The following is a 12,474-nucleotide window of genomic DNA, read 5'->3' on the forward strand; positions in this document are numbered from 1 at the left end:
TCACATTAAGGTGGATCTTAACATTGAGTCAATGAAGTTGAATTTAAACCGTCTGAGCCAATGAGAAGTTTATTAGAAATTAATGAATCAATTCCGTATCATCCCTCATTACCCAAGACTACATGTTTCTTTCTTGTTCTTTGCATCCGATTTATCATCGAGAGGAGGCGCAAGCCGCAACCACGCGTCTCGTCTGTTATCCTTTTCCTTTCCGGAACGTGCCTCGGGGCAGGAACGAACATTCACCGGAATGTGTCCACGTGAACAAAGAAAGGGGAACCAACAACCGTGTGATGGCACCATATTGCTCATGCCATACCTTCTTCGAATTGTTGTTGTACATATCATTTCAACAAGCATTGTTTTCATAAACAACTTTCTACGGAACAGGGCTTCGATTTCAAAGTTCCTTCGGCTGCATCTACCCGACACATAACAGCTTGTTCAGCATTCTCAACACAGTTAAGCATCCACGCAAATTGCTTCCCTATAGCAAAAGTTTCAAGATGATATGAAAGTGCAAGTTATTGGATGCTTCCATAAGCAAATTATATATATCCGAACAAACTGGATGACCATCAGTATTTAAGTGTGTTTATCCAGGCATCAGCATAGCATGATAATAATACTCAATCTTTTGAAGTGCCTCCTCCTTATCAATATTTCTAACGCTAAAGTCAGGTAATGCCAGATTTAGATCATCAACCATTTCTAATTAGGCTCCATCTGGCTGGACAAACGGGTTAGCAATTTCATCTGTACCATCTGTCGGTGACACCAGCATTACTGCTGTTCCTCTGCATATCTGCAAAAAAACGATACAGCAATATTGAAGATAGCCAAAAAAAACACTCAATGAAGACAGCAATAAGTATGAGTGTTGGGTACTCTTAAACCACAAGTGGTAATGAAGGTCTCTACAGCATACTTACTATTAGGCCAAGATGCCTGGTTTGATCAGTAGTCTTCAATGGATCATCAGGATCTGCAACAACAGAATAAGAACAAAATAGCATCATTTCTTTTATATCTATATCAGAAGAAAAAAGATTTCTCACCTGGATGTATATCATTCAATAAATGCTTAAACAAGAATTGTCGGGGAGAAGCTAATCATGTGCACATACAGAAAATATATGTTGCTGTGGATTCACTAGATACAACAACAAAAATAAGCCATAATAACCCAGTTAATTGTGGTCGGTAACACTCAACAAGAAAAAAAGGTCTTCTCTCATCGTTGAGCTGCGAAGTGATTAGATCAGCTTTTAAAATGTGCACTATAAGATGCCGAGTCTTTGCGACATGATGGAAGTTATCTTTTGTGATCTGGGTGATAGGGTCTAAGTTACAAAAATAGCTTCTCTATTTACAGGAGTAAAGATTGTGTAAATTGATCCTTGTTAGACCTCACATCAGTAGGAGCACTTGGTCAGTTGTTTCACTATAAGCGAACTATTCAGCTGCTGTCAATGATGGCACTTAATAAAAACAAAAAAAAAGAAGATAAATATTGTCATCCTAGAAATAGCAAAATTAAACATGCAAAGTTGTGATACAAGTATAGTCAAGTTTGATAACCTACAACAAGCCAAAAAGCATAACAAATCTAGCATATGGACTTGTCTGTAGAAACATGTAGAATAAAATCAACTACAACGAGCCAAAACAGTGTGATCTGAGGAATCTTAATGTTTTAATCTTCAACCTCATTTACTTAGGCATACAAGATAACATGGCCATGGATGTCAATAAATCAAACAATGATAAACTGATCTAATATCATTCTAGAATCGCAAGAAATCCAGTAGCTTCTGTAAACACTTTGAATGACCTAGAATTCAACTACAACGAGCCAAAACAGTATGATCTGAGGACTCTAAATGTTTTAATCTTCAACCTCATTTACTTAGGCATGCAAGATAACATGGCCATGGATGTCATTAAATCAACAATGATAAACTAAACTAATATCATTCTAGAATCGCAAGAAATCCAGTAGCTTCTGTAAAGGAGCACTTTGAATGACCTAGAATTTGATAAAGTATATGATGCAAAAGATCAAGAGAGTGCAACCTGGGCAGAACAGTTATAAGTGCAAACCTCAGATGACTTTCTGTTAACATGACTGGAAATTAATTTACCTCTCAGAAACTCTGTCGCTTCATCAAGCACCAAGTTTAGCAGCTGATCATAACCTTTTAAAGTTCCTGTCACTGAAGCAAGACAAGTAATCACCAAGATTATATGGGTTCAAAATAACATTATACTCGAAGCATAACATCATAAAGAAGAAGTGCTAGAATACAATCATTATTCCAAACTTTAGACATCCAGTTTAGCAAACATCTACCAGGTTCACTCCTCATACCACCATTAAGGTTTGCATGCAGCTAACAAATACCAATTTTCACAAGGAATGTTCTGGGGTTGGATTCAGGTTGTATCATTAGGAGACATATTCAAATTTATAGACCCATGATGGGGAGTGACACCCTGGGCTCTGGGTTGGGTATCATATTTTTACACATCGTCAGGTATAGATTTAGGGTCCATATGAAACTCAATAAGGTTAATGGATCCCAATAGAAGATTCCTACCTAAAATTCCGTAGTGGTTTTCTGGTTGTCAAGCTCCATTGGTATCCCTAAGTGACATTTTCTATCATTACTCTGGCAACTTACTGCCCTAAATGGCATTTTCCATTACTCTGGCTACTCTCTATTCAAGAAATGATTAAAATCTTAGAAGAAATGCAGCATTCTTTCCAGAAGAGCACATTTAACAAAAATATTGGAGTTGATAAAGCGAACATGTAGAGAATATTATCAGACTTATGGAAGAATTAGATACTAACATGACCATGAAACAAAAAAAAAAAAAAAAGCAAAAAGGTGCTCATCATTGTTATCTATGGAAGAATTAGATACTGACATGACCATGAAATTTAAAAAAAAAAGATAAGCAAAACGGTGCTTATCATTGTTATCTAGATCAACAATAAAGTCAACATCAGTATATCGCTTATTTCTCATTATCTGGCTGTGTCAAGAGCAAAGGCAACACTCACTTAACTAAGTCTTATTATTTGCCTGCTCCCTGCCAAAATGCTTTTAATTTTGGTAGACCATACCATGACAAAGCCTGAAACCACATGGGCCTTTGTTCCAAAAAAAAAAAAAAAGATTGTATCAAATGTTACCTTTTCAAGATGGACAGTGACTTGTAAACCAATGTCAACTCATGCCTATATCCTTTATAGGAGTGTTACAATCATTCATATTCAAGCCTCTGGTGTCATCATCATGATCATCAACATATATCATGCAATTCCCTTGTAGCAGATAGCATGTAGAACACATTCAACCATATACAGTGGTGACTCAATCTAATGACACACCCATATAACATTACAACAACAAATCGGTAGATCTTCCTAATAGGAACAATAATCTGCACTGTGACATAGTCATAGATTAATTATAGTTTCATACTTATAGTCATCTCCTCATATCACATTGAATTTGCCCACAAAAAACACTCAAGGAACTGTCACAAACCATCTCAAGTCTTTACACACATCTGCTGTGGAATGGCAAGTATATTATAAACTCAGCACTCATCATCTTCAGATGAACACTCTAGAAAATAATACCTACCAGTAAAAAAATAGTAATAGTAAATCGTATGGCTACCTAAGATTACAGACATCCAGAAAATATTTTTGCAAATGCATTAACTTGCAAGGCAAACTGTTGTTCAACTGTACCAAAGTACCAAAGAAAAAGGACATGTCAAGAGAAATTGCACTTCACTTGCATTTGTTGGTTTTGGTTTTCTTCTTGCTTTAATCACTGGCCTTGGAGTTTATATATATATATATATATATATATATATATATATACACATGTATGTACATGTACATTTATATATACATATCTATATATATATATATATATATACATATCTATCATTGATTCTTAAGAATTCCCTATAAATAACATTGATTGACTAAAATTGAAAATATCGTCCACTCCTATGACTTGTTTCAGGGATTACATATTAAACAATATAGTAACAAATACATGCTAGAATACAGTGCATTATTTGAACAAATTGAAGTTAAGCAAACATGAAGAAGTATAGATAACAAACCTTGTCTTCCCCCGGTTAGCTTGACCTGGACACCCTTGTCGATGAACTTTGCCAAATCCAAAACTGTTTCCTTCCTGCTTGACTAAACAAGCAAAAAAAAAACTGATTCTTGGATATAAATGAAGAAAATCAAAGCAAAGATCATTACCTAAAGGAATAAAGAGAATTTTGATAATTGGACAAGATAACAACATAGTTTACTTGCATTGATACACAAATTGAGAACCTGACATCTATTCATCAGAGAATCTTCTATGAAAATTTCATGTGTTAGTTTTGCAATGTGCAAATGCACATAATATGTCACTCAAGCAAGTACATTTATATGAAATAATCTATTATAAATTTACTGCATTCTTTATTTAGGGCAAAATTGATCAAGAAGAATATTTAATCAAAAAATTAACGTAACTTGTCAACTTCAAGCACCATATAGGAATACTCGGTTTGGTTTCCGAGTCTCCCTCCTGCAAGTGGATTCAATTTGTTCAGGGCATGAGGAACTAACTGGCAGTGCCTCTAAGGTACAGAAATACTACCAACACCGCACATCTCCAGAAGCAACCACAGACGAGAGACTATGACTTATCTATAATTGTCGATGATGTAAATTCCTTAATTATACATAACAATCAGATTAAATGAACATATCAACCACTTCAATTTCAAGGATAGAAAAAACAAACTATTTTTTCAGTGTTATCATCAATTTAAATAGATATATCTCAACGTGTAAGATTAGTGAAGATAATTATACATGAGATCCATGTTTTGTAAAAACAAAAGCGTACGGGAGGCCTAATTTGTCCTGTGGAACCATCAGATGTTCCACCAGAAGAAATAATTGCTTAGGTTAGAAGTAAGACCATGTTATGGAGAAAATTATGCCTTCATAGTGTCTACCTTCTCACTAGTAAGTAAAGGCTAGTTTTATGGCCATGATGTAGTAGTAGAAGGTCAACCACCACATACATAGTATCCACCTAAATCAAATGTGACGGTCTCTATTCGGTAAAAGTATTCCATGATATGGTGAAACTGTCAGGAAAAGAACTTTTTCTATGCTACCTACCTCGTGAGAAATTTAACCAAAATTAAACTAACCACAGTGTGAGAAGGAAAAAGATGCTGTTCACTAAGTTCACAAATAGGTGACATATCAACACCATAAGACCTAAGGTTCCCAATACGTTACTATTTCAGATAATCAATTTACATATCCGGACAAAGGTATAATAATAATTTTAGTAGATCATCGCTTTCACGATAACACTACCATCATACAATAATCTGTCACTATAAGTTTAACACCAGTGTTGCAAAAAAAAAGAACAAAAATCAACAACTAGAACAAAGTATTCTTACCATCTTACACCACAATCTGCCCTCCCAAGTTCACCTTCACGATCACTCGCTCAAAAACTACACAAACACCTGGAGTCAGATCGCGTCCTAGAGTCAGCTCAAGAAGCAACAAAGAACATGCAAAAGATCTCTCGAAACCCTAACCCTAGCGACCAAGCATACTGAAAAATCGACGACATATTATATTTCTAAACCATGCAGATCACAAGAAGATAAAAGGGGGAAGAGTAAATTTGTGCAGTAAAGTCAAAGATTCACAAAATCCAATAAAGAGAGATCAAAAGGGACACAGATCATGATCGCGTGAAGAAGAATGGAAGAATAAGAGTAGATTGGAGAAAAAATTCACCTGTCTCAGTTGAATTTGAAGATCTTAGGATGGGTTTCGAAGGGGGCGAACTCTGGGTTTTGCGGCTCCACACCGATACAGATTTCCCGCTTGGAGCAGAGAAGACAATTGGTGGTAGGGCAGAACACGAGCCCATATGTGAGTCGGTAATAGCAATCGGGCCTCGCCTCGCCAACAAACATTTGGGCTCCGGCCGTTTTGACCCGGAACCGATTTATGACTCGGTTGGTTGTAACTCGGATCCTCATTTTGAATAGTCGTAACATTAGGCAGAGACCAAATCCATGCAACATTGTTTGTGTGTGTGTGTGCGTGCGCGCGCATGTTTAAGGGAGGCAGAAAGATTCAGAAGCGAGGAGAAATTGGCTGAGAGATAGACGATGCAATTGGTTGATTAGTTAGAGAAAACAGAGGAGAGGCCGAGGAATTGGTTGATTAGTTAGAAATTGGCTTTTGGAGTGGTCGTTTAACAACGGGAGCAGCAGTAGCTTCCCTCAACTGCAGGTGAAAACTAGCAGTAAGTTAATTGTAGGAAATCGCAGGAAACGGTCAATGTGAGTGATTTCTGGAGTCGGTAGGTGGTGGCTCTCGTAGACGCACGGGACCTCATGTAGGTCATTACGTCGAACGGTCACTGGGCGTTTGGTACTAGAGAGTAAATACAGGAGCGTCAATGGGGGGAGCTATATAAACAACACTGAGGCACTGACCTCCTCCGTCTTCACTCCTCTTTCTGGTCAGACTTCTTTCTCCTCTTCTCCTTACAGCTCTGAGAAAGAAGCCCAAGATGAGAAATCTCTTCGCCTTCGTTGCACTCCTCGTGGCGCTGGCCGCCGTGGTCTTCCCTCCAGCTGCGGCCAACCAGTGTACCAACGTGGTTTACAGCTTCGTCCCCATGGCCGCACACTACAAACAGGCCACCCTCGGCCATAACAACACCTTGAAGACGGAGTTCCTCTCTCGCTACCATCTGAATCCGAGCGACGAGGTGACGTGGATGAAGTTGCTCCCGCGGAAGGCTACGCCGCCGGAGGTCACTGAGCTCGACTGGGCCATGCTGGGCCGAGGCGTGAGGCAGCCCGGGCTGACCTCGGCGGCCGGCGTAGGCAGCAGCAAGTTCTTGAAAGAGATGTCTCTTCATGATGTGCGTATCGATCCAAAGTCCGTTCACGGCAGAGCCCAGCAGACGAATCTGGAGTACCTGCTGCTCCTCAATGTGGACCGGCTAGTTTGGAGCTTCCGTAAGTTGGCCGGCCTACCGACACCCGGCAGACCTTATGGAGGATGGGAGGAACCTACCGGGCAGCTCCGGGGTCACTTTGTTGGTAATTAATTCACTCGATCAGACCATCCTTGTTATAAATCCACATTATAGTTAATGTCGCTTCAATCTCATGATAGTATACATGATGTTTTATAGTCACATATTTATACTATCATCTGATTGAAATAACTTTCTGCAGGGCATTTCATGAGTGCAACCGCGTTAATGTGGGCAGCAACTAAGAACGAGACAATACGTGAGAGAATGAACGCAGTAGTTGAGGCACTTGATGAGTGCCAAAGGAAGATAGGAACTGGGTATCTTTCAGCTTTCCCTACGTCGGAGTTTGACATCTATGAAGAAGTGCGATACGTATGGGCTCCCTACTACACGATCCATAAGGTACATGGACCGTGGTTTCACTAAGAATGCACATATACACACAGGTTTTACTGATTCATTGCTGCATGTAATGTACAGATCATGAATGGACTGGTGGATCAGTACGTGAATGCCAACAACGTTAAAGCACTAAAAATGGCGGTCTGGATGGCTAAATACTTTGGCAACCGTGTGGCAAACAATATCAAGAAGCGTTCTATTGCCTGGCACTGGGCAGCCATGAACGAGGAAACTGGTGGCATGAATGATGTCCTCTACAGGCTATACACAATCACGGTACATGTCGCTGAAGATTTCATTGTCTGCTTACAATAACTTGTCAATGAGGATCTCGTTGTAGGATTCTTGTTCCTTCTCTGGACCTCTGGCAGAAGAGCCGATTGGCTTACTAATATGAACTGATGATGATGCAGAGAAATAAGAAACATTTGGTGCTGGCACATCTTTTTGATAAACCATGTTTCCTCGGACCACTTGCAGTGCAGGTAACATATAGTAAGTAGTACTGTGAGAAAGCAAGTAAATATGTCCTCAATCAAACTATATATCTTACTTCTCTGTCCACTTCTTTTATATTTTTCTGAGAAAAGATAAGGCTGCTGATATCATATTTGCACAGCACAAGAAGTCCTTTCGATTTGAGGATTGCATGCATGCATGATGTTACAGAATTGAGGGTAACTTGTTTTGCAGGCTGATCTCCTTTCCGGACTACATGGTAATACACACATTCCAATAGTGATTGGGGCTCAGAGGCGATATGAAATAACCGGAGATATTCTCTATAAGGTATATTTTGTCACGATTCGGATCGGATGGGTTAATTGACCTATCAACTTCGTTTGATCTAAACCACTGACCAAAATAATTAAATTAAATTTGATAATAATATACTTATCAATTCTTATAAATCAATATTAATCTTGTCCATGTGAAACTAATCAGGAGTGTTACACATTTAACGATAATATCAATTATAATGTTATAATGTCATGCTCTTCTAAGCGTGTATATGGATCTGTATACGAGTTTCTCAAATCCTTTCTTAACCTCATGGGATCTTAAATGATAGGAAATTGGAATGACATTTATGGATATCGTCAACTCCTCCCATGGATATGCGACGGGTGGAACGACAGTTGATGAGCATTGGTAAATAAATGGTAGTAAATATTTGTGCTACGTTGAATCTCCATTACATCTCGATGTTTGATCTCATTTGTACGTGCAGGAAAGAACCGAAACGTTTAGCGAGTTACTTGCAGACGAACACTGAAGAATCTTGCACGACCTATAACCTGTTAAAGGTTTGTCACACTTGCACATGATGAATATAATCCTTACAGTATGTAATAAATAATAAATGCACTTCACCTGTAAAGTATAAAGAAAGTTGTAGAGTTGGGTTACTATATTTTTTTATTTCTAGTTGCTATGGAGACCAAAATCTCGAAATCTAATCAAAGCTAAAAGCAGTCATGTGTAATAATAATACAGGTCTCACGCAACCTGTTCAGATGGACAAAGGAAATGGCATATGCAGATCACTATGAACGTGCACTAACTAATGGAGTCTTAAGCATTCAACGAGGAACGGAGCCAGGAATCATGATATATTTTCTCCCTATGAACCCTGGAGGTTCAAAAGCAGTGAGTGCTCAAGGTGGCTGGGGAACCCCTACTACATCATTCTGGTGTTGCTATGGAACAGGTTTTGCTGCCTTCGCCTACATTTGAACTTGAGGCTTTTCTGTTTACTTTCGTGGCTTGACATTTCAAATTCTCTTCTGTTTCAGCTATTGAGTCATTCTCGAAGCTTGGTGATTCCATCTATTTCGAGGAAGAGGGTGATACTCCAACGTTATATATCATTCAGTTTATCTCCAGCACCGTTAATTGGCTTTCAGGAGAACTGGTCCTACAGCAGAAAGCACAGCAAGTTTCTTCACTTGATCGCTACTTCCGAGTTCAGTATACGGTTTCTACGACAAACAAGGTAAAGAACTCCACTTCCACTTATGTAAATAATTCAGGAGTAATATATAGTATTGAGAGGGAAAGAAACAAGTTTAAGGTGATCATTATAGCTCTGGAACTTCGATCAAGTTTTATTTTGCAGGTGGTATCTAAAAATTCCACGCTGAACATTCGGATACCGGTTTGGACTTATAATCATGATGCAGTAGCTACGATAAATGGACACACAGTAGCAGTACCTCCTCCAGGTATCAACTTGTTGTTTGAAGTGTTGACAAACTTTGAGAATCTAATCCAACTGTTTGCTGATGAACGCAGGAAATGTTCTATCCGTCAACAAGAGCTGGAGCAGAAAAGACCAGTTGACCTTATCATTGCCAATTGGGTTGAGAACAGAAGCCATTCAAGGTCAGTTGCTGAATGCAACCTGTAGCTTGTTATATCCTCCCCAAATGCTTGTTATTGGGAGACAACCTTCAATTTTCTATTTCTGCAGATGATCGTCCCCAGTTCTCATCACTCAAGGCATTGCTGTTTGGACCATACCTTCTTGTTGGGCTCAGCTGTGGCACATGGGATTTGAGAACCCAACAAGCCAACCATAGGCTCTCAGATTGGATATTGCCTGTTCCACATGACCATAGAACAAGGCTTGTATCTCTTACCCAAGAGACTTCCGATGCTACTTTGTTCCTTTCGAATCTAAATGCCTCCACCTACGACAAGAAGCGCATGCTCACCATGGAAGCATCACCGCAACTTGGAACAAACGCAGCTGCCCAAGCCACATTTAGACTTGTTTTCGGGAACCAGAAAGCATCACGATTCCCTTCCCGGAAGAGCATCATCGGCAAAATCATCATGCTTGAACCATTCGATCTCCCAGGAAAAGTAGTGCAGCACCAAGGGCCCGGCAAGAGGCTCGTCGTTGCCGTTACGTCGAGGAATTCTAACACTAGAAAGGCATCAAAGTTTCTGGTGGTTGAAGGATTGGATGGGAATTCGAACACTATCTCGCTGGAGTCGGCGAGCATGCCTGGTTGTTTTGTACATCACGATCGCTCTTCGAGCAATGGTGTTAGGCTTCTTTGCCAAGCTAAGAAAGCCGGTCGCCGCGGTGCTGCGCTCGGGAGATTGGCAAGCTTTACTCTCAGGCAAGGTCTGAGTAAGTATCACCCTATCAGCTTCACGGCAAGGGGAACCAGAAGAAGCTTTCTGTTCCAGCCATTGCTGGGCCTTAGAGATGAAACGTACACGACCTACTTCAACATTATAATTTGAACTCCAGCTGGTTGACTTCCCAAGACTTTTTGACTTGTCTTTCTCCTCCTTCTCCTCTCTTCTTCTTAAAACTAATAAGTCATGCTCGGTTGTAGTTTTTGAAGTGTTGACTCCGGAAAACTAAGTTTTTATAAGCTCTGGTTTCATGTATAAATTCTGCACCTTTGAATTATTTCTCCGATTCTTATTAATCCAATTGATAACAAATAGTAAACCAATTTCGATTTTTTTTCTTCAAATTTGAGAAAAAGAGAACAAAAAAGAAATTGTGATTTGTGTAACAAAACCAACAAGCCACAGATCTTTTCCGTGAGTTGGATCTTTTGTTGGTAACGGAGAGTTGAACAGCAGATTAAATCGAGCATTAGTATCGTTCGGTAAACCGTACGATCAAATGGCGACAGTGTTGATGTTGATAGGAAGAGGGGATGGAGTTATCAAAATAGAGGAAGAGTATGACAAGCTTTCAATCTTCTATATTTCTCTCAAGAAAAATACTTTTACAATTTCAGAAACTCTATTTCACTCATGACCCATCATATGGGGTTTATATAGTCTCCAAAGATACATTATATTAATTGTATTCAAGATGAATCATTCTCTTTCAAGAAACCCTTTCAAGAACCAATAACCAATTTGACTTATCCTTCTATAGACTTTTAATCCATTTTTTCTTCTTGATGTAATGATTCTCCCACTTGATGCAATGAACCTTTTTATGCCTCTTGAACAAGTTTAATTCCAACATTCTCCCCTCTTAAACTTGTTCCATCCAGCATACCAAGTTTTCTTCGAAGTTGTTGAAATATTTCAAATTTAAGAGGTTTTGTGAGTATATCAGCCACTTGTTCACTTGTCTTGACATGATGTATCTCCACTTCTTTATTTTTTATATGATCTCTTATGAAATGAAATCTTGTATCGATATGCTTCGATCTTTCATGATAGACAGGATTCTTGGCTAAGGCAATAGCTGATTTGTTATCAACATAAATCTTGGTTGACTTCTCCTGTGGTATATGAAGTTCTTGGAGTAATCTTCTTAGCCATATTGCATGACAAACACTAGAAGAAGCTGCTATATATTCTGCTTCACAACTTGATAGAGCAACGATTCGTTGCTTTTTTGAAGACCAAGTGAATGTAGCTTTACCAAAATAAAATACAAATCTAGTTGTACTCTTCTGATCATCGTAGCTTCCGGCCCAATCACTATCACTATATCCAATGAGCTCCAACTTTTTAGATGATGAATAGAACATTCCATACTCAATTGTTCCTTTGATATATCGCAAAATTCTTTTAGCGACATTTAAATGAGATGTCTTTGGAACTTCCATAAATCTACTTATTAAACCAACTCCAAATAGTATATCAGGTCGAGTGCATGTCAAATACCTTAAACATCCAACTAGACTTTTAAAATAAGTTGGATTAATGTATGTACCTTCACCTTCCTTGGTCAACTTGGTGCCATATTCAATAGGTGTATCTGTAGGATGACAATCTTCCATGAAAAACTTCTTTAAAACCTCCTTTGTATAATTTTCTTGTGAGATAAAAATTCCTCCATTATCTTGGATAACTTCGATACCAAGGAAATAAGTCATTAAGCCCAAGTCGGTCATCTCAAATTTTTTTTTCATAGAGTGCTTAAAATCTTTAATCATGGAGCTACTAT

The 12,474-nt window shown here is 38.7% G+C and overlaps 2 protein-coding genes across 3 annotated transcripts; one reads left to right on the forward strand and one right to left on the reverse strand.

Annotated features, from left to right (window-relative positions):
• Nucleotides 1-512: 512 nt before the first annotated feature.
• Nucleotides 513-6,005, reverse strand: LOC103999873 (sm-like protein LSM7). Of its 2 annotated transcripts, none has more exons than XM_009421767.3 (6): nt 5,870-6,005; nt 5,521-5,589; nt 4,156-4,237; nt 2,145-2,216; nt 933-985; nt 513-805 (listed from the first exon to the last, which is right to left on the reverse strand). In XM_009421767.3, exons 2-6 carry the CDS (start codon nt 5,521-5,523, stop codon nt 716-718), a joined length of 300 nt encoding a protein of 99 aa, XP_009420042.1. In that variant the 5' UTR covers nt 5,524-5,589; nt 5,870-6,005; the 3' UTR covers nt 513-715. The 2 variants fall into 2 exon arrangements, with proteins under 2 accessions (XP_009420042.1, XP_009420043.1); XM_009421768.3 differs by having other exon boundaries at nt 5,521-5,577; nt 5,870-6,000.
• Nucleotides 6,006-6,516: 511 nt separating this feature from the next.
• Nucleotides 6,517-10,816, forward strand: LOC103999879 (uncharacterized). The gene is made up of 12 exons (XM_009421776.3): nt 6,517-7,194; nt 7,333-7,535; nt 7,614-7,811; nt 7,949-8,020; nt 8,229-8,324; nt 8,608-8,687; nt 8,767-8,842; nt 9,033-9,246; nt 9,332-9,531; nt 9,655-9,760; nt 9,831-9,920; nt 10,009-10,816. The coding sequence occupies exons 1-12, from the start codon at nt 6,657-6,659 to the stop codon at nt 10,791-10,793; spliced, it is 2,658 nt and encodes an 885-aa protein (XP_009420051.2). The 5' UTR covers nt 6,517-6,656; the 3' UTR covers nt 10,794-10,816.
• The last annotated feature ends 1,658 nt before the right edge of the window (nt 10,817-12,474 follow it).

This window comes from Musa acuminata, chromosome BXJ1-10 (assembly GCF_036884655.1).
Source record: "Musa acuminata AAA Group cultivar baxijiao chromosome BXJ1-10, Cavendish_Baxijiao_AAA, whole genome shotgun sequence".
In the NCBI taxonomy this organism is placed as follows: Eukaryota; Viridiplantae; Streptophyta; class Magnoliopsida; order Zingiberales; family Musaceae; genus Musa; species Musa acuminata.